Genomic DNA, 21,843 nt, shown 5'->3' on the forward strand with positions numbered 1-21,843 from the left:
TTTGGAATAATACAGCAACGTGTAAATGCAAGATAGTATTGCTTTTGTTGTTCTATGAAAGTGAACCATTAGAAATCTGATACCAAATGTGGGCATACATTCAGGCATATAACATGGCTTTTTGAAAGCCTTGTTCTGGATAATACAGCTTTTGTTTTTCACTAGTATCCTCCACTACTCCACATTCAACAGGATACACTGAGCTCAGTAACATAGAGCTTTTAATGCTATAAAAATAAATTCAGACTTTAGGCCTGTTCAAAGACTATGTTGCTAACTTCTGCACACTTAAAAAAAGAAAACACCTCAATTCCTTAGAACTATAAGTCTATAAGTCATTCATCAACTCTCATAAATTCACTGTAAAGAAAAAATTGCCATGGCTACACTGCTTCCCCTCCATCCCCCCCAAAGGTAGCATGCAGAGCCCTATGCCACTAAAGTATAAGCTTGTTATGGGCAGGGGTTTGTTTGTTTTATTGATTCATTTCTATATATCCAATAACTATAATAATATTGCTGATATATATTGAATAAATGGAGGGCCCACCTTTTCTAAATTTTAGATGTAAGCTTATTAATCTATTCATTCATTTAACGGACAATATTCAAGTGTTTAGTATGTGTCCATTCTGATGACTCTGAAGGGATCTTTGGTTTTGTTTTTGTTTTAAGTAGGCTCCACACCCAGCGTGGAGCCCAACATGGGGCTTGAACTCACAACTTTGAGATCAAGACCTGTACTGAGATCAAGAGTTGGATGCTTAATAGATGGAACCACCCAGGTGCCCCTGATGACTTTGAAGGTTTATAATAAAAAATGCAAAATAGGCAAAGTGGTAATTTAAAGACCTATTTTAAGATAAATCTCTCTGGGATCACAGAAATGAAATTCATGAATTCTATTTGGGGAGGTCATGAGAGTCTTGAGTAGATGACTAATTGAATCTTAGATAATAAGAGTTTTTGTTGCTGAGTATTAATTGAGGTAATAAAGATGTTGAGCAGCAATTCTTTGTGGATCTCTTGCATTTCTGTATGACTTATTAGCAAGGCATTGATTAATTTTCTTTGGAAATATCTTTTCAAGGTGTTTGTCTAGTAAGCAACTTGGGAAATAGAGCAAAAGGCAGGCATGCTAACTGCCCATTATGAAATACTCAGGTTCCCCAAGCACAGCTCCTGTCATACTCAGAGAACCAGTGTGAAGAAATGTTGTTGCTCTGACTACTGCTATTAATGTGAACAATAAAGCCTTTGTCTCTGATTCAAGAGCTGCATATCTTCTGCCAGCACCCATAATCTGTGGCAGGGTTGCTTATGAGCTAGAATGTAGGGTAAAATCTTAGTCCCTCACAGGTTGTTTCAGATTGTTAATAAGAATGGTATAGAGAGGAAGGCACGACTTCCTGAAAGAGGAAGAATGAGAACTTTTCTGATGGATTAAAGGGATTTGAAGGAAGTCAGTGGAAATTGTTAACAGACATATTGACCAGATTTTATAGTCAATTGAGCAAAATATGGTCTGTTTTATTGTATGTTAATGATAAGAAATTGGGAAGATGGTGGCTGTCTGGTATAAAGGAAGCAGATTCAAGGGCTGAGTAGTGTCTTGGTTATGCTAACTTTCCTAGGGACAGGAGAGCCTCCTTGGCCATCTGGCAGTCAGTCTCAGGTCCACCTATTGTAACAACTAGCACTAAGATCAACACTATGTGGGCTGAAGGTTTTCTTCCCTCTTTCTGTCAACAGTTAGTAGGAGTATAGTAGGAATAAATTTGGCCAATGTTACAGAAAGAACCCAGGTAAATCATAAAAAACTTTAGTTCAGTTGGGAGTTGAGGGGGTGGGGTAAGTAATGCTTGTGATAGAGGAATAGCAGTAACCGGACCTTCTTACAGCTTAGCCTGTCCTGCTGTCTGTCTGCCAAATTTAGATATAATTGGAGATGACAGCAAAAGGTCTCTAAGTCTGTGAATCCTGGCTGCTATACAGAAACTTTGGCCCTCTTGGGGAGATTTGGCTGGGATAGACAAACTCCTGTGAGGAGCCATATATGAGTCAGTCATTGACTAGTATGGAGGATCAAACTGCCCCAGGTTGTGTTTATAGTGCCGAAAGGCAACATAGAGGAGAATGAGAAGGGAGCCAAAGAATTCTAAATGAATTTTATAGATAGCCTTGCCACTTTGTAAAACTCCCTTAGCCAATATCTTGTGACTGGATGAAGACTTAGAGATGTTATCTTGGTGATGGATCATGTGCAAGTCCAGCCCACGTCAGCCAGAGGGAACAAACCCCATTATCCTGCTGGAAACCAATGCAATTATGGATGCTGGGTTCAGGGGTTCCCTAGGTTAAAATCAGCAGTGATAGTAATAATGATTTTTATGTGTAACGTAGGGCTTTGTGTGGTTTCCAGATATTGCAAGTTCATCTGATTGAGATGGTAAGGAGCTACTATGCTACCCAAAATTGGGAGGAAATGTGCCTTATTGATATAGAACTGATCTCTCCCTCTGTGGCCCCAGATCATTCCCAACCTTCTTCTTCCATCTGCTTTAAGAAAAAAGATGGTTTTTAGTGCATAGTTTCCCATACATACTGAGAAACTTTGGGGAGAGGGAATACTCAAATGTTTATGGCTATCATATAAAGGCATCAAAGTCACCATCCTATTCAGTACCATGACAGTGGGGAGTCTTGTTTCAACTGATGGGGTTTGGGCAGTGTTCACAGTGGGAAAAGAGAACCCAAGTAACCTTTTGGGCCAATTCAGTGTACTGTTGTCGATTACACATCTGAACATATAGCAATAATTGATGAGTGATATGACTGTAATTGTTGGTCCTGTAAGTGCCAGAGGGGATCATCTCAAATAGGAAGAACTGCATGTCCCTATGATGGTGATTTACAAATTCGAACTTTTAACACAGTCAGGCAGCCTCCACCTGGAGGTGCTGGTTAGGATTTTGGACCTCTCCCTGCCCTGACATAGCTACCAGTTATCTTTTGAAAATCAGGTATTCTCTTGCTGTTGAATTTTAGTTGAAACTGGACACCTGAGCAGTGGAGGCCTTGAGAAACAGGCTTCTCTGGCCTGTTTCCATTTTGGGAGTTCAGCTTGGACCCTGACTAACAAGGTAGTACAATCTCAACAGGCCTCACTAATCAAATCGAAATGACATATTCAAGAAAGCAGTCAGCCTGTCCCCAGTGCAGTCTCAGCTTTGCACAAAAAAAGTAGCAGCTGCCCGATGCTGCCCACCCCACTGCCTGAAGCAGAGTTACTAATTCAATGGTGCCCTCCTGTTCACAGTGCTTTTCCTGATGCCTTGGCCTGGCTGGCTGATGTTTTGGCTAGACCAAAACCTGATGATGTCCAGAGGGCTGCTGCAGTTGTAAAGTCTCTGTAGGAGCTGTACAGAACTAAAAATTGGTGTGGTCACTTTACCCACTCAGGAGCACTAAAGACTATTAATTTTTTTTTCTGACTTTGGGGTTATGGTCAGTGCCCTAGCTTACTTGTCTGTCATTTGAACATCTACAGATTGACAAATCAAAGACATATGTTTGTGTGCTCTGCCTGTGGGTGTTAGGGATTAGGGAGCTAGCACAAATCCTGATCCTCTAGCTACTGCTATTGGTGTTATAAGCCTTTTTTCTCTCACCCAGAAATCTTGTGCCTTCCACCAGCATCTTTGGCAGGCCTTGCTAGTTAACTTACAACTGCCCCATTCTTCATAATTAGTAACTATAAGGATATACTTCTAATGTAAATGGTGTAAGAGAGTTGACACTTATTTTGTCTATATAAAGCATAAATTAACTGCTTATTGGCTTGGGATTCTTATTTAAGCAGTGATTCAGAGATGGAGGCTCCTTCATTTTTTTTTTGTCTTTGTTAGCTTTCAAGTTTGTCATATTCCTCTGCATTAAGCTGGCCAAAGGGGAAGGAGCATGGAGGGATATTCATGGAATATTTTCATGGGCCAACCCTAAAAGTAGTACATATCATTCATCTTTATATTCCATTGGTTGGAATTTGTTCAGAAATAATTCTTATGTAGGGGAGAAATGCAGTCCAGGCCTACGCCCATGAAGAAGAGAAATGGGTTTGGTGGAAAGTCTTTCCTAAGGACAGAAGGAATTTCCAAACCAACAGAAACTTCATGTGTACAGACATGAAGGTGTGGAAGACATGATTTTATCATGGCTAAATTCAAAGAATGCATGAAAGGAGAGTGTGGTAGAAGATGAGAGGCTTGTCATGAATCATTTCACTTTAAGCTGATAGATCTCTCTGAAGGTCTGTTGGATGCTGAAAGATTTTAATCCTGGAAAATCAAGATTAGCAAGACTCTTTAGGGAAGTTATAGCAACAGAAAGGCTGAGAAAAAAAAATGACAATTTTAATGAAGCCAGTGAGAGAAGAGTTTCACTAATATAATCAACAGGTAATTATTGAGCACAGTCTAAGTATTACGCATTGTGCTTGGTGGTGGGTGTATGTCAAAGTCAAACCAGTAATAAATGGACCACGTAGATACAAATGGTAAGAGAGAAGGTAAAGAATAGCATGTTCTGGAGAAATACCTGCGGAAAGGCATGCGGTGGGGAAAGTAATGAGATAGGTTTTGAATCACTGACTTCTATGTACTTGAATAGCATTTAGGTGAAATTTTTTTGTAGGCATTGTTGATGTATTGCTGCAGCTCCTTAGAGAAATCAATACAGAGATAGTAATCCCTAGAAAAAGACTGGAAATCACCAAGAGAGGGCTCTCACATCATATATATTCATGTATGTGTTGATTGATTTGATTTGCTGTTAACAAGGGGAACTTGTTAACTCTTTGAGCTTACTGAACACACTTTAACTTTATTTCTCAGATGCATGCCAGAGGGAATAGAGACACAAACCTAGAAAGACAAAAGAATAGTATTATATTCAAGAAGAAATCTAAAATAATATCATGTGAGCACATATATTGCTTTTGTTACAATAAGAAAGTCTGCATTGTGTGAATGGAGGTCTCAGTCCTTGGGTTCCCCATGAGAAGATTTGCTAGGGGATCTGTGCTGGATAGACCTCCAGAAGGAAAGTAGTAAGCACAAAGCAGTTAATTAAAGCACAGTTACACTCACAAGGTAGGAGAGTGGGCAGGTTCCCCGACTTGGAAGCACCCCCAGGTTGTTCTTGGATTGGATATTATTGGGTCTCTCTGGTCTGAGAGGGGCTGTGAAGTGCTGTGGGGTGGTATCTAATGGGGGCTGCTTCCAATCAAATGGGGAACTCCTCCCACAGGTTGGGAGGGGGGATTTTTAATCCTTGGAGGTTTGTACTAGGAACCATCCTGCCAGTTTTTTCCATCCTGCAGGGCTCTACCCACAATGCAAATACATTTTAATGAGTACAGAGGATACCCTGGGGCAGGGGTGGAAGAGGAGAGGGCATGTTCCACACCTGTGGCTCTTTGGTCTGTCAGCCTTAAGGTCTCAGAAGCCACAAAGTCAGGATGTTGTGCTCCCAGGCATTTATTGTGCAGCTTCATTGTCACCCTCCCTGCCTCCAGTTCATGTCTCTCTCATTCCCCTTCAATGATTGGGACTCTGCCTCCAGATGTTTTCTCCAGCACTCATGTCTAGCTTCTGCCTAACACTTTGAGACGGCTGAATTTGGTTGCAGTTCACACTTTAGTTTTTCTAGTTTATTTCTACAACAGTGTTGCAGAGGAGGGTTTTAAATTCTTTAATTGAATTCAGCATATTGTTATACCTTAAAAAAACACTGTGTTCTTTGTGTACTTAAAACATTGCTGTTGAATAAAGAAGTGGTCTTCCTCCATGAATGCTCCAAGCCAATTGCTGTTCCAAGTGTAGTTTCAAGAAGCAATCAGCGATAATGAAAAAACATGGTTTAAGATTGGCCAGTTGTGTCTTTGTTTCTGCAGTCCCAGGACTAGAGTTAATAGGAAAGAAGAGTGAACTTTCATTTACTCTACCCTCCCATGCCATCTCTGTCATTTAGTGCCTGGTTGAAACCATGGCTTCTGTAGATGAGATGGTTTCTTGATTGCTATCCCAAACTGAGTTTAAAGCCAGGGAACCCCAGGCTGCTTCTTAATCCTGCACCCTTCCAGCTGCACAGATTACAACCTACTAAGAAGATGTAGAGATGAGAATTATTTTCCTTTTTGGTTAATTTTTGCTTGTTGCCCAACTTCATGGTAGTGCTGAGGTTGGTGTGTAAACATTGTAGCAGGGATCATCCTGGTTCTTTTCTTGAGTTAGCACTGAATGCTAATAAAACCTCATATTGCCTATTGACCCTAAAAGGGCCGGGGAGCATTTTTCTGTGTCATAGAAACAGACTGTGTCCTGCATCCAAACCATCCAGTTCCCCAGTATTTGTTGATGTTTGCTACAAGGAGAGAGTGAGACAATACACATTGGTTAGCCCACATTCATCATCCCCGTAGAAAGGCAAGATGAGAACAGCTCTGAAGTACAGGTCCTGCTGATTTTGATTGAGATTATTCTAATTTTAACTGCAATACAGTGTTTAGAAAGGCTGTTCTTATTTTTCCTGTTTTAAACTAATGTGACATGTCCATAGTTCTTGGTTTAGAGCCAGAGGTTCCAGAGTCCAAACCTTCTGCTGTTCCAGATTTTAGCAAAAGATAGAGTATTAACACTGGGCTGACAGCTAGGTGTTCCCAGTGGAATATTGAGGGTTTCAGTCCCAATGGAGGGGATGTATCCTTCAGTAAGTTGTGTCTAGGTGCTGATTGTGCTGTGTGACACAAAATAAATAGTATATCTTTTTCTCCAGCCTCAGCTGTTTGGGCACAGGCCAGAAAACCAAAGTCCCATTACTCAAGTTCAGGGTATAGAGTGTGGCATCTTTATCATGACTGTGCTCAGTAGAAGTCTGTTAATACAAAGATGTAATTTTATTTTTATTTTTTAAGATTTATTTAGTTGGAGTGAGAGAGTGAAAGAAAGAAAGAGAGCAAGTGAGCATAAGCAAGAGAGGCAGAGGGAGAGAGATTGCCAAGCAGACTCTGTGCTGAGCATGGAGCCAAATGCAGGGCTTGATCTCAAGACCTGAGATCATGACCTGAGCCAAAATCAAGAGTAGGACACTAACTGACTGAGCCACCCAAGTGCCCCAAAAGATATAATTTTTAAATGAATTATAACAATAGCAAATTTGCCATCACATGTACAGTTACTCAACAAGTTTTCACTTTAGGTCATACATGGTACCTTTCCCATAGTTATGGTTTTAAAATTAATCTTTTGAATTTTAATCATAATTAGATTAAATATCATTAAACTAGAAGAAAAAATGACATCATGTTGCCAGTAATATAAACTTAGTATTTGAATTATAGCATTGTATTGATTTCTTACCATTTTAGCTTTCTGGGGTGAGAAATTTACTTAACAAAGTGTAAATGTTTGACTTTTTAAATAATCAAGTTTGATGTTCTAATAGCTAACCTGTTTTTCTTGCCTTGTATTTTCCATTTCAGGAAACATCTCAGTTATCTGGACTCCCTGAGTATGTTAAAATAGTAGAAGTTGGACCTAGGGATGGATTACAGAATGAAAAGGTAGTTTGATATTAGTTTTATATAGTTTATTTTGAATGGTAAATCAAAATATTTATTAATATCCTAAAGACTTATATGGGTTTCATGGTTTACATGATTGTTCTCAATTGGTATTAAATTCATGCATCTTAAATACGATTTGCTTTTGTTGAGAAGTAATTTTCTACTTATGTTCAACGGACTCTATATAAATTACTTATAAAATAATGTTTAATGCTCTCATAGGTTATAGTTCCTACAGATATAAAAATTGAATTTATCAATCAACTTTCCCAAACTGGCTTGTCTGTAATAGAAGTGACCAGCTTTGTGTCCTCCAAATGGGTCCCACAGGTATGTAAATCCATAATTCCCTCACTGAATATTTAATTCAACTTTTCCAAGGTTTAGCGAATGCTCTGATATAAATTGTGATATTAACCTGATATAATTACTAATTTACTATCTTTTTACAAAACATTAGCCCATGCATTGAGACATGATTAAAGAAAAATCCCTATCATGAAATATCTTCTATCTATTAAGTTTTAAAAAGTTTTTTGGAACTCTGTTCTAAGCCTGAGTATATGGTTCGATATATTGAGTCAATAAGTCACTTAAATAGCAATTTAGGAGCATTCCATCCATTTATTATTTTACTGACTTGATGAATAATCTGAATATCTTCAGGTGCTTTAGCTTTTTTGTCTTAGAATGAAGTATTGATAAGTGGCCTGATGATTCCTTCCCCATGTAACCTCATATTAATCAGGAGTGTAGATATGAAAAAAAAGAAATATAGATATGTACTCTTTGCCCTTTTAGGGGGGTGAGCAGGGAGGAGCTAAAAGAGAGCTTTCTTTTTTTTCTTAAAGATTTTTTTTTTTTTTTTTATAATTTTTTTTTTTTATTTATTTATTTATGATAGTCACACAGAGAGAGAGAGAGGCAGAGACACAGGCGGAGGAAGAAGCAGGCTCCATGCACCGGGAGCCCGATGTGGGATTCGATCCCGGGTCTCCAGGATCGCGCCCTGGGCCAAAGGCAGGCGCCAAACCACTGCGCCACCCAGGGATCCCTTTCTTAAAGATTTTATTTATTTATTCATGAGAGACACAGAGAGAGAGAGAGAGCCAGAGAGGCAGAGAGAGAAGCAGGCTTCATGCAGGGAGCTCAATGTGGGACTCAATCCTGAGACTCCAGGATCATGCCCTAGGCCAAAGATAGGCACCCAACTGCTGAGCCACCCAGGAGTCCCAAAGAGAGACAATCTTAAGCAGGCTTTACACTCAGCATGGGGCCTGACACAGTGCTTGATCTCATGACCCTGTGATCCAAAACCAAGAGTCAGATGCTTCACTGATTACTTTCTCATCTCATTCCCTTGGTTCTATTATTCTCTAAAATCCTCCTTCATTTACTTTCCGAATTGCTTTTTGTCTATCATTTCCCTACAAATTTAGGGTTCCCCTAAGATTCTGCCCTCAGTAATTTTCTCTGACTATGCTCTCTTCTTTGTGTGTCTTTCCACCAGCACTAGTCACTTTAAAAGGATGACAACTCTATATTTCTGGTCCTGCTTTTTCTGATAAGCTTCAGCTAGATGTGCCACCAGTACCTCAAACTCAATTGAGTCAAAATCAAACTTCTTTCTGACCATCCTGCTTTATGTAAATAGCTCGTTAGTTCTCTATGGAGTCCTGGACCTCAGTACTCAAAAGTCTCTCTTTCATATCCAGTCAGTTACACAAAAATTACTTTTCCTTAGCATAGCCTATATTTCTCTCTTGGTAACATTAGTAATCCACGCTCTTATTAACCAATTATTATGGTAGTCACTTAAGTGATATTTGTAAGCATTATTTCTCCTTTCCTTATATTCTAAAATCTTCTAAGTTCTTTATTATTTTTAAAAGATTTTATTTATGTATTTATTTATTTATTTATTTATTTATTTATTTATTTGAGAGAAAAAGAAAGAGCCAGCCCAAGTGGAAGAAGGGGCAGAGGTAGAGGGGGTGAAGTAGATTTCCTGCTGAGCACAGTGCCCAATGCCAGTCTTGATCCCAGGACCTTGAAATCACGACCTGAGCCAAAGGCGTGGTGCTTAACTGACTGAGCCACCCAGGCACCCCTCTAAGTTCTTTAGAGATTCCTTTCTCCCCATTAAAAAAAGTCTGGAAACTAGTCTGGTATTTCAGGTCCTCTATACCTTAGCCCTTTTCCTTTCCTGCCTTAACTCTATTTCTCTACTTCATTTTGCTAAATGGTCTGCCAAACCAAATTGCCTCTTCTTCCCTAATTATAAGTCCTGCCTCTGTATCTAAATAGCACCTTATCTAAACTTACTTATGTATATCTCAATTGCTACACTGCTCTGTCAAAATAAGATGATGCAAAAAGGCTTAAAACAATAAAGCCTTTTTAATTGCAAGACCTTAGAAGCACCAGAAGCCACAATAGAATTAACAGTAATGCATCACTTTTCACAGAGGCAGTTTTCAAATATCAACGTTACTTTTATTATTTTTTTAAAATATTTTTTTCTTTATTTATTTATGATAGTTACACACAGAGAGAGAGAGAGAGAGAGGAGAGTCAGAGTCAGAGACACAGGCAGAGGGAGAAGCAGGCTCCATGCACCGGGAGCCCGACGTGGGATTCGATCCCGGGTCTCCAGGATCACGCCCTGGGCCAAAGGCAGGCGCCAAACCACTGTGCCACCCAGGGATCCCGCTTTTATTTTTTCAAAAACAAAAATGTAACTTTTCTTCATCTCAGTTGTCACTGTTTATAATCATATATGTTTTGGTAAACATCTCTTAAATTACCTGCTTCCTTGACTATAAGAATGATGGAGGTAGCATCCGTGTCTGTCTTGTTCATCACTGTGCCCCTCACTTAGTGTCTAGTAAGTAGGTGCTTAATAAGTTATTGTGAAATGAATAATGAACCAATCAGCCTGAAATAATAATAATGCATACCTTCAGTTTTGGGGGATGGACAACTGACTCTTTTGTTCATATATTTGGTCCTGTGTAATGAAGGCCACAAATCTTTTCCTTAGGAAGGCACAGATAGCCTTCTGAGACCGGACATATTTCCTTGATGTTACCATTTTATAAAATGGCTACCCATTGTTATTTTATTAGTCGTCATTAATTTTAAGGGAATGTGAGACCCTTTTTATCATATTTAAGTCTTCATGAAATTGCTTCTATTTGATTCATTTAGGGCTCATTTCAAAAATTTGATTACTGTTGGAGAGAAACTGGAAAGGTAGGTATAACTTGAGGGTAACGGCAGGAAAAAGGAGAGGTCTTGGTCATATTAATTGATGATTAATAAAAGTTGTATTTCAGATATTATATTTTACTAGATCCTCTTCAAGATATTTTTATTTTCCAGTATTTTTGTAAAGCTTCCTACAAAATATTCTTCTTTGCTAAAATGATGCCCCTTGTCACATTCTATTATACAACACTGGAAATTATTTGATAGATTATTCTTGAAACTAATCTAGGACATATTCAATGACATTTAGAAAGATGAGGCTGGAACCCTCCCTGGAGGGCCATACTTCCTGTTTCTAGTTAAGAGAAGAGATGGTTAAAGCAAAAGGGAAGGCAGTCCCTCTGTATGCAATAATAGGAAAATGCTTTCTGGCCTCATGTTAAGTAGATATGTAATGAGACAATAAAGTAAGATGATTTATTCTGGGTCTGGTATGGAGGTGAATTCAGGACTTAACCTATTGAGATTTAATGAACTCTTCCTAGACTCAAAGTATTATTGAATAAATGATGGAATTCCCCACGTAGCTCCTGAGGACAGCTGTGGTGAGGTGGAAATACCTTTGGTACTATGTTTCTGTCTACATTCTGCCCTGAACTTGAGTAAGTGATTTAACCACCTTGAACCTTGGAAGTCCCAGCAGTGCTGCCTATAGCATGAGGATGTTTAGGGCAATAAGGCCCATGAACAGATCCCTGCATGTGAATGCCCAGAGTACAGAGCACCTGACCCCAGACTAGTACCCCATAGTGTTATCTGAGTGAATGCTTAACCAGTAGATAGGCTGACTGACTGACCCTGGACTCCATACAAGTAACTTCCTTCTTTATCAGGGAAAGCCTTTTTCTTAAAGGCTTTTTCTTAAAATGTGTTTAAATATTGGATCAGGTAGGCCCAATCTGAATAATTGAAGATACTTATCCTTCAAATACTGAAGAATATGTTACATACTTTTACTTTTCATGTGGTTATATGCATCCCAAACAAACAAAAAGTGTTTTAAATAAGTCACAAATCTATAAAAAAAAAAAAAGGCGGTGTGCCTGAATCAATGATAATATCAGATTGATTCTTCCAAAGTTGTACCAGTCACTTACTACATAACATATCAAGGGATTTTTCAAAGGACAATATTGAGAATATCCCATTTTTGCAATTTGAATTTCCATAGTTGTGTTTGTGTTGTAGATTTCACTGAGATTGCCTGAGCAGAGCAGTTTTTATTGTTGTGGTTAGAGATTATCTCATCATGTAATTCTGCTTTCATTTTTTTTATGCTCATAAAATGTTACATCAGCAGAACTAATTCATAATGTTAATTTCTCTTTTGAAATTTTACATCATAATAACTCATTTTTGAATAAAATGTCATGACATCAGACTACTCTAATGTCTGAAATGTGACAGAACAAGTTTAGTGAAACAGCTTACATGTGATTGAAGTAATTTCTACTTGTTTTAAAGACTGTGAGTTTGGCTCTAAATCAGTCTTCTATTAATTCTTTGCGTTTTCTTCCATTTCTTTCCCTTAAACATAGGTCATGGGAATAGTCTTCTAGTTTATGTTTAGATTGCTGCTTGTTCACTTATTCTTTTTTTAGCATTTTAAAGCGTTTTTACAGTTGCCTCCCACTGTTTTGTTTGGCAGCAGCTTTCTAAAGCAGCTAAAAGAAAAGTTCCACAGTAGCAGGGTGCCATATAAAACAGGATCCCACTCCTATAATCTAAATGGCCAGAGATGATAAAATACCTGCCATTAATAAAAACATGTTCTTTACAACTTATCTGGAAAAAAGATTTCCTAAGAGTGACATATAATATACGAACATTTGAAATGAATCCAGATAGCCCCTTACTTTCTATGGAATGAACAATAACAGCAGAAAGAAAACATGTTTATAGAGATAGATAGACCTACTGCAATTTTGGAATGTGGCTCTTAGTACTAAGCTATTTATTTTTTTAAAGAAATTTTTAAAATTTTGTTTATTTTTTCATGAGGGGCAGAGACTTAGGCAGAGGGAGAAGCAGGGCTCCTTATAGGGAGCCTGATGTGGGACTTGATCCCCAGATCCGGGATTATGCCCTGAGCCAAAGGCAGATGCTCAACAGCTGAACCTCCCAGGCGCTCTTAGTACTAAGCTATTTAAATCATTATAAATACAATAATTTCCAAAAGTGAACTAGCATTTTACATTCATCGTATTTACCGATTTGGTTTTAAGCATTTTCATTCACATGAGTGATTAAAGTGAACATCAATCACTTACTGAAAAATAAGACTACATTAACCTATACACAGCACTGTATGTCTATATAGGTCATATGCAAAGTCTCAGCAAATGCTTCCTTTTAAGTTAATTTTTAACTGTTGAAATCAGTGGGTACCAAGTCATGACACAGAAATAGATTTCCTATGTAATAGTAGAAAGAAGTATACAGAAAAGACTATAACACTCACAAATCAGTTGAACAATTAAAAATATTGCCAAAGTGCAACGTGAGCAGTAAGGAATATATAAACTTTTCCCTGCCCTCCTTTTATTGTGTAATAGAAGCCTTTTTTAGTAATGAAAACAGTTATTGGATTGAAGTTTCAAATTCAAATTTACATTGATGAGATGCAGGAGGCTGTAGCTTCTGAGTGTCCTCCTGCTTCTCTTTCTAGCTCTGTTCTTGTTAAAAGGATGAGTGTGTGTGGAGAAGAAGCAAGGAAGAGTGTAAGTTAGCAGAGATGTCCAGTATGTAAGTGAGAGTGTGTGTGTGCGCGCGCACACACGCATATGTGCACATGCCCGTGTGTGCATGTGACAAAGAGAGAGGGAGAGAAAGAGGTTGAGAGAGCATATGCCCACACACAGAGAACACCCAAACTATTTTAACTAATTAACTGACGGTAATTTCATTATCTGGGAAGTGATCCCGTGAAAGTCTCATTCATTATATCCCAGATGAATTGGCTCCTCCTATCTCCCCAAAAAGGATGCAGGAGAAATTTACCAAGACCACAGTTCCTGTTTCATGACAACAGGAGTCCTTTTACCCCTGGCTAGTTGGGGAGGAACAGCTGAATGAGGATCAGAATTTAACCCTGACTCTCTACAATGGAGTTTGCCTTAGTGTGCTCAATGCTCAATTCTCTGTTTAGGACACTTTTTTCTGCTACACACTAAGGTTGACTTTCAATTAATTGAAAATTAATTGCCCTCCTACTCCATACCTTTAGGCCTTCCATATACCATTTCTAAAGCAGAGATGTGTCTGTGTTAATTATCATAGTCAGCATTAGGTACCAGCCAATTGGGATCAATAGACTAGTCACTGGTGATGCCTCCATTTCCTTTTCATATCTCCTGAATTGGTAGTCCAGTTGTACACACTAGTGCTGCTTCCTTATAAAAAGGATTCTATCAAAGTTTTTGTTTGTTTTTGAGAGAGAAAGATAGTGTACACACACATGGGGGGAGGGCAGAGGGATAGACTCCTAAGCAGGCTCCTCCCTCAGCCCAAAGCCCCCACAGAGCTCCATCCCACAACTCTGAAACCTCCAACCCCAGCTGAAATCAGGAGTTCCCACATCTAACCTACTGGGCCATTCATATGTCCCCAGAGAAGTTGAAAGTTCCATTTTTTTAAAAAGTAATAGTTTCTAACTCTACTAGACCTTTTTTTCCCCCAACTTATTTGAGCATATTGAATTTCTTACATGTCAAATAATAATTGCTCAATATTTGTTCAATATATGATCTCAGAAAAGAGATAGACACAAAGTTCTTTAGTAGATGAGCCCTGATAATTATTCAAAGTAAATGGGGATAAAATTATGAAAGCCATATCAACATAGATAAAATATGTTACCTCTTCATGAGAATAAAAAGCAAGCATATAATATTTTCTACCTCATTTTTTCCTCATCATATAATGAAATAAGCCACAGCCTCTTCAGATTGTTTCAGTATGTCCAGTGTTTTTCCATTGATTGTGTAACATGTGGCAAATATTCTATATGTATGTGCATATGTGTATTCACATATGTGAACCGGCAGTTGCCATATGCCCCTGAAAGCTAGTAAAATGAATGGTTCTTTTGATTATCTGCATAACAAATAATCCCCAAATTCAGTCTCCTGAAACAGTAATAACCATTGCTTTTGCTTATGGTTTCTATCAAGATTTTTGACATGGCTCAGTGGGGCACTTCTGGCTAGAGGTGGCTAGAGGTTTTCCAGAAATGGTGGTCAGAGCTGGAATAGCAGCCACTGTGAGGCTGGGGCAGGTGAGGACTGGTTGGATACCTCTTTTTCCATGTGTTCTTAGAACTTCCCTATGCGTTCTCTCTGTATAGGCTATTTTGGATTTCTTTATAGCATGGCAGCCTAAGACATTTAAAATGGTGGCTTAGAGTTGCAAAGGTGAGTGCTCCAAGAGGCAGGCAAAAATGGTGTGCCTTTTATAACCAAGTCTTATACATTTTATGGTATTATTTTTCCATAATATATTAGCTGAGGTAACTACAAAGCCATCCAGTTTCAAAGAGAAGAGATAGATATCCCCTCTTGATTGAGGAGTGGTCTTCTAGAGGAGTATATGAGAGGGTAACTAACATTGGAGCTGTTTTTATAATCTGTGACACTTGTATTTTTAAAAATGATACAATAATTTAGTTTCTTGTTATTTCTTACTAATAATTCAAGAAGAAATATAGGTCATAGAAAAGCAGATTCTGCATTCTATAATTCCTAAATTCCAAAAAAGTAAATATTTTAGCACTGTTAGGACTGCTAACATTTACCTCACTCCTACCTACTCCCTTTATAAAATTGTTGCACTTCAAATGGGTTTCAGATTGGTATTTGAGTGGGAGAGGATTGTTGCCTAGGCAAATAAGAGATGAAGGGGAAAAAGCTGCCTTCACAGCCCTCTTGACATCTTTTTCCTCCTCACCTCTGGTTAAGGCAGAAATGTTGTAGAAGCTGTTGAAACAGAGTCTTAGGCCTTTGTCTTCATAACCACTGCTACTCTGGAGTGAAGCCAGCTTTTCCCCATGTCTCATTTTCTAAACATGCACCCAAGTGAAAGAGGAGGGCTTGGGAGAAGACAATCATGTCCTGCTGGAAGATGGGGACAGAAAAATACAAGAAAAAGCCAGAAAGCAAGAGGCAAAAGTTAGAGACTTGTAATTGGTCTCCATATCCCCAAATCCTTGCCATCCATCTGAAGATAGTGAGCACACACAGCTGCAGGAGCACACACACCTTCACTGTAGAATATATTATTTCTATATAACCAGAAGCTGTGCCTTCCATGTTTAGACCCGCTCAGTAGAATTGAACTTCTGGATTGACATGTTTTCAGATAGTCTCTTTTAACCTATCTGGCCTGTCCAATATGTATACATGGTTCAGTTCAATGTGTTATTTAGGTAATGTCTGCTTCCTTTTGAGAGAGTAAAGAGTGGGAAGTCCTTTTAAAAAAATGTAGCAAATAATGTATTCTAGAAATGGAAAGTAGCAATTAGATTTTTGTTGCTCTTTGTGAGCAGGAAACATCCTGCATCATTTTAAGCTACTGTATTAAAATATTTCTCTAGATTTGCAGCAAAACTTTTCTCCTTTTAAATAAGAGTAATCACATGTATTCATAATACTATATAGTAGGCTCTCTCTGCAATATGGTGGTGAGTTTGATTTATATACTATACAAGTTTTGCTTCTAAAATAGTGGGTATTACTTACTATAGCTTTACCAATAGTGATGATGTAAATTTTTTGCATTTCTCTGATTAAGGGGGAGAGCTTTGCTTAATCAATCTCTATGTTTTTAAGCAGTGATTAACCTGAACTAAAATATTTTGAAGTAGTTTTTAAAATATTGTACAGTTAGATCATCAATACTGTTCTTACATGAGGCAAGCAAATTGTGTAAAGCACAGTCAAAATTTTCAAAGCATAAAGCAAATTTTTAAAACACTTTGTCTCAGAAAAGAACATGGAAATATAAAAATGGGTGTTTCAGTTATAATAGGGACACTACTGTTTTTTTTTTTCTTGTTGAACTGGCTTAAGGTTATACTTTGCAATAAAATTGGAAAAAATACGAGTTGCTAACATTGTACATATTACTCAGCGTTCAACACCAACTTATTCTGTAGCTAAGATGTAGTTTCACTACTGTATCCAAAGCAAAAGCAAACCTTATAGTTAAGAGCAATAATGTCAGCAATTCTACTGCTTAGATTTCCTTATTTTTTCATGCTGAAGGTATAATTCAATGTTTTTGGACTTTTTTTCCTCGTGAGGCCAAAAACTGTTACTATACTCAAAGATTTATTAAGCTCAGCATGTACTGATTTTATGATTACTTAATTTGATCAACTGCATTTTGACTAACAAATTGTTTTTTTTTTGTTCTTATGTTTATAAAAGCAACCATAACCAAATGTTTAAATACTTTATCTCACCTTTATTCACTTATATTAAATTTATTGTATTTATCATATTTTCTCTAAGTTTTCCCATGAAAGAAACAGTTGTTCAAAGCCAATTTTTGTATCTGATTAAACCAATCTTAAAATCTGGTCTTGTGGAAGATCTATATGCGTTAATGGTTGAAAGGTCTGGATATAATATAATTGTATAAAAGCTGAATAGAGGTACATTTTAGCAGAGGAAAGACTTGAGTCTGACTTTTTAATGCTCTTTTTTTGCATTACTCTGATTAGTTTGTTGATCAACATGTCAGTTTTGTTTTAGTGTAAACTCATTCCATTGGTATGTCTTCTGACTAAACCACTTAAATGCCATCTGCTGTAAGAGAAGCAGAGTATGCCAAGGAACTAAATTTTTTTCAAAAATTGATGATCCCTGTACACTGAGCATGGAAAATGAAAATATTATACCAATAATTTTTAAATAGAATGATTGAAAAGACTTATTTTGTTAACATGTTTATAAAGAATTATGATTTCTAGTTAATTTTTAAAAAGTGAAGTTTCTTTTTGTCTAATTTTTAGGTGTACATGTGTGAACGTACACACACACACATATACACATGCTCTGATCTAAAATGCCTGGTTAAATTTTTGGAAAGCTTTTTAGGAGTAATAGGCAGTAACAGAGAAGTAGATAAGTATGAATAGTAAAGTTAACATTATATCCCCCAAATCACATCAAACAATAGATAAATTTTATATTTGAAAATGTACACACTGAGATATGTATGCTAGTGTTTCACTTCTTCCACATCTGATAAAATTAGAGGACTATAAAGTTGTATTTTCATATAGTATACCTCTCAATCAAAAGCATATTTTATAAATTATTGATTTTATTATGCTTTAAACATTTTTACCCAAATTCACTTACCTTGAATAGTCCATTTATAAAATTAAGTCTGATCATTATTACACTTTAGAAAAGAATGTTTTATGCCATCTATGAATTTTGGATATTTATTCATTGTTACCCATATAGAACACTATTGGAAGAATGCTGTTCATTTTATAAAGGTCTTGGACAACTTGTGGTTGGTGACTGCAAAGGTTATAGTTTTCATTGTTCTAGGTATTCACATTCATGTTTGCCTTTTAAACTGCATATTTAAGTACTTTTTGAAATACCGACATGTCAAATCTGGTTCATGCCAGTAACTTTAGAACACTAATACAACTTACTCCTAGCTTTCTTGTACTTCTGTGATGTGAGACACATTAATAAATTATAACACTACTCTTAGTTAAGATTGATGAATTTTGTATTGAATTCAGCTTATAGTATGTAGTAAGAAATGCATTTCTTAGTAACCCCCAAATAGTTTTAGTTTTCTCCAAGCTCTTAGCTTTTTATGACATTATTACATCTACTGTTTAGATGTAACATACATATTTTCTGATGGAATGTTAGAAAATCTGAGACCTGACTTTTACTCATTTATGATATGATTGGCAAAGTATGTTTTTATCCCTCTATGGCTTGGATCCTTTCCATTTATTCATTCAGCCATTCATTGCTTTTATTGTATCTATTAAAAACTGCGTGAGATCTTCATTGAGCTCAAAGCTCAGTGCATTCAAACACCATTGAATAATGGGTATTTGCTTACAATAACCATGATATTGACATAATGAGGCAATTGCAAAATGAAAATGGTTAGTGGGAATGAAATCATTAAAAACAAAACTTAGAGGCTTTAAAATCAAGTGAATATCTGTAAATTATTTACAATAACACAGAACCTGGTAACCAGAACACATTAAGCAGTTTGCCATTGGTCACTCTGTCCAATGTTTTAAAATTCTGCCTTCTGTATTATTCACAAGAAAGAAATCTCCAGATCCACCTAATGGCCAAATCATTGTATCAACATCATACAACTTTCACAGTGATGGCATTGCTTGTCACAGTAATGAGACTGTTTTTGCTACAACCCATATTGCCAGTGAAATATGGCTTATCAATCTAGGCTTACCCTCTTATCAGTGTGACTATCCACTGTGCATGGAGGTGGCTTATAGAAAGAAGTGGAGGTAGAGAAGGAAACTCCATTTAGTTAGTATAGAATAAGTAAAATTAGATACAGCATTTTAAAAATGACTTCTTCTATGCATGGAAAATAGCAATGTTGACATTGTTATTATCAAACACAAAGGCATGATATATGAGAGACAATACAGTTGAATGGAAAGAAAATTATATACTGAGAGCTTTGAGACATTTTGCTCCTACTTCAGAGTGGTGTAGGGACCATGGTTGTTTTGACACAGGAAGACCAGGAGGGTGGTCACAAAGGCATTGACCTGAACAAAGAATAACTGATATGTATTTGTTATGTTTACCTTAAGACACAGGGAAATATTATTGAATATAATAGCTGGTCTTTCTATCTGAAACACAGGTCTTCCAGTCTAAAATATACAAATCTATTGGGCAGATACGGTTAATTTTATAGCTTAAAAATGAATATTTGTAGACATTAATGAATTATGATTAAAATGTCCTTCCTGAATTTGCATAAGCATAGGAGTCAGATGTTACTTGTTTTGGTCACTCTTGAGAAGCATATGTGTTCCATACAATACAGGGCAGTACAAAAGTCCTTAGAATACAAAGGTAATGTTGAATAAGGAAGTACAGGAAATTATACACCATACCAAATTAGTTTTAAGGCTTTTGGACTTAAGAAATTTTTTAAGTGTGGTGTCAGACCATTTTAGTAGTGTAGCCAAAGCAAGGTATTGAGTAGGGGGAAGAAAAAAAAAAGTAGATGTTCAATTTTCCAGAGATTTCCTGTGTTTATTATTATAAGACTGTGATTTATTAAAACTGTCTTAATTCTTCAAGCAGACCAAGATTTCCTGTGTGCTACTGAGGCTAAGATATATGGGGTTTGTGCAAAGAGTCTGTGAATGAGACAGGGTTATAGTACCCAGGCTACAATGCTATTCATAGTTGGGTAGAGCATTTTCACCCAGAATTGTCAAGAAGAGCTCTAGTCTCTCATTTTTTCTTATTACTGAAATTATGAAAGTATTACCTTTAAGAGGAGTTACTGCTCAAATTGAGTTTTGAGTTATAGTGTCTAAAACCACATTATTTACATTTTTATAGTAATCGATGGCATGTGTTGAAGAAATTGTACATTCTGTATTGAATACTTTTCTGCTATACTCCTGCATGTAGAAAGTAATACCATTGGTTATGTCTCATCTGGCTAGTGTAAATGGCAGGGAAATGCCTTCTGACATTTCCTGCTTATTTTGAACTTATGTAAATGTTGTCTTGGGTGATGCATGGTGGTGGTGGGGCAAACAAAAACCAAAAAGTACTTCAAAAATATATATTTTTAAGTGATTCAGCAGACTATATTATCAAGCAGGGAAATAATGACGGTATAAGTCCATGAATTTAAGTGCATTTCCTGGCAGAATTTTACAATGGTTTATTAAGCAGATAATTTATAAACATAGACTCAGAAATATGGATGTATCAAGAATAAGACATTCCAAACTACTTTCTTGATAGATTTTTTTTCTGGAGTGGTAAGGAAAAGGAATACTATAGATGCCATGAATGTGTATTTCAGGAAGACCCTTAACTGTCTTGATATTGTTAAGAGCATAATAAGAAAATTCACCAAGATTCTAAATTTCCAAACTTCTGTTGTTTTTAATCCATGGAATTTTTTTCACCCTGGATAAGACATTATTTGGAACTTCAGTATGTGCTACAGTTAGAAAAACTACCTTAAAAATATTTGTATAGATCCCTCCAAGATCCTGGGAGGTGCTCTAACAATGTACTCACCTCATCATATATTTCAGTGAAATTTACAAAAGTTAGATATTTTTTGCATTGTTCTTAAAGAACCTTCCTCTCATATTGCAGTTGTTTTAGATCCACATAACCTGCATTTACCTCTGAATAAAAATAAAATGAATCTTCTTTATTAAAGCAGGGGTGAGAGTCTCAAATACACTGATTTCTCTTCCCTTTAATGGAAGCCAGCAAAAGCCTTTGTAACTGAGTCAGCTATGTTTCAATATTGTTGATGTCTAGCATCTCCTGAGAAGTTTTGAGACTACAGATTGCTAGGTGCTACAGGAGAACAGAACCAGAATCTGTACAGATGGGTGTAAGTAATCTGTATTTTTTTTTAATGATACCTCAAATAGCTCTGATGATGAATCAAGTTGAGGAGACACTGGTTTAGAAAATGAAACCATGTGTCACTACCCAAATTATTTAGCTTGAAGATGGGATCTTTCTAAGGAGCTTCTCCCTTGAACATGACACATGAAATCTTCAGCAGGACTAACATAAAGATACAGACAATAGAAGATATAGGGAGTATGTTTATCAGAGTTATTAGAGAATGTGCTTTATAGTCAGATAGTCCCATCCAGACTCTCTCTCTGTCACTAGCTGGGTGATCTTCCTCATCTTTGATACCTC

The 21,843-nt window shown here is 36.9% G+C and overlaps 1 protein-coding gene across 8 annotated transcripts in view; it reads left to right on the forward strand.

The window, feature by feature from the left end:
* HMGCLL1 (3-hydroxymethyl-3-methylglutaryl-CoA lyase like 1) overlaps positions 1-21,843 on the forward strand; it is a 200,719-nt gene that overhangs the window by 37,908 nt on the left and 140,968 nt on the right. For 6 of the 8 annotated variants that reach the window (XM_041732240.1, XM_041732427.1, XM_041732507.1 and 3 more), the window contains exons 2-3: positions 7,541-7,621; positions 7,847-7,954. In XM_041732240.1, coding sequence (XP_041588174.1) covers positions 7,541-7,621; positions 7,847-7,954 — 189 coding nt within the window. The remainder of the gene's footprint in view (positions 1-7,540; positions 7,622-7,846; positions 7,955-21,843) is intronic. The other 2 variants (XM_041732367.1, XM_041732682.1) reach the window with 1 other exon arrangement.

The sequence above is a fragment of the Vulpes lagopus genome, chromosome 1, assembly GCF_018345385.1.
Source record: "Vulpes lagopus strain Blue_001 chromosome 1, ASM1834538v1, whole genome shotgun sequence".
Lineage (NCBI taxonomy): Eukaryota > Metazoa > Chordata > Mammalia > Carnivora > Canidae > Vulpes > Vulpes lagopus.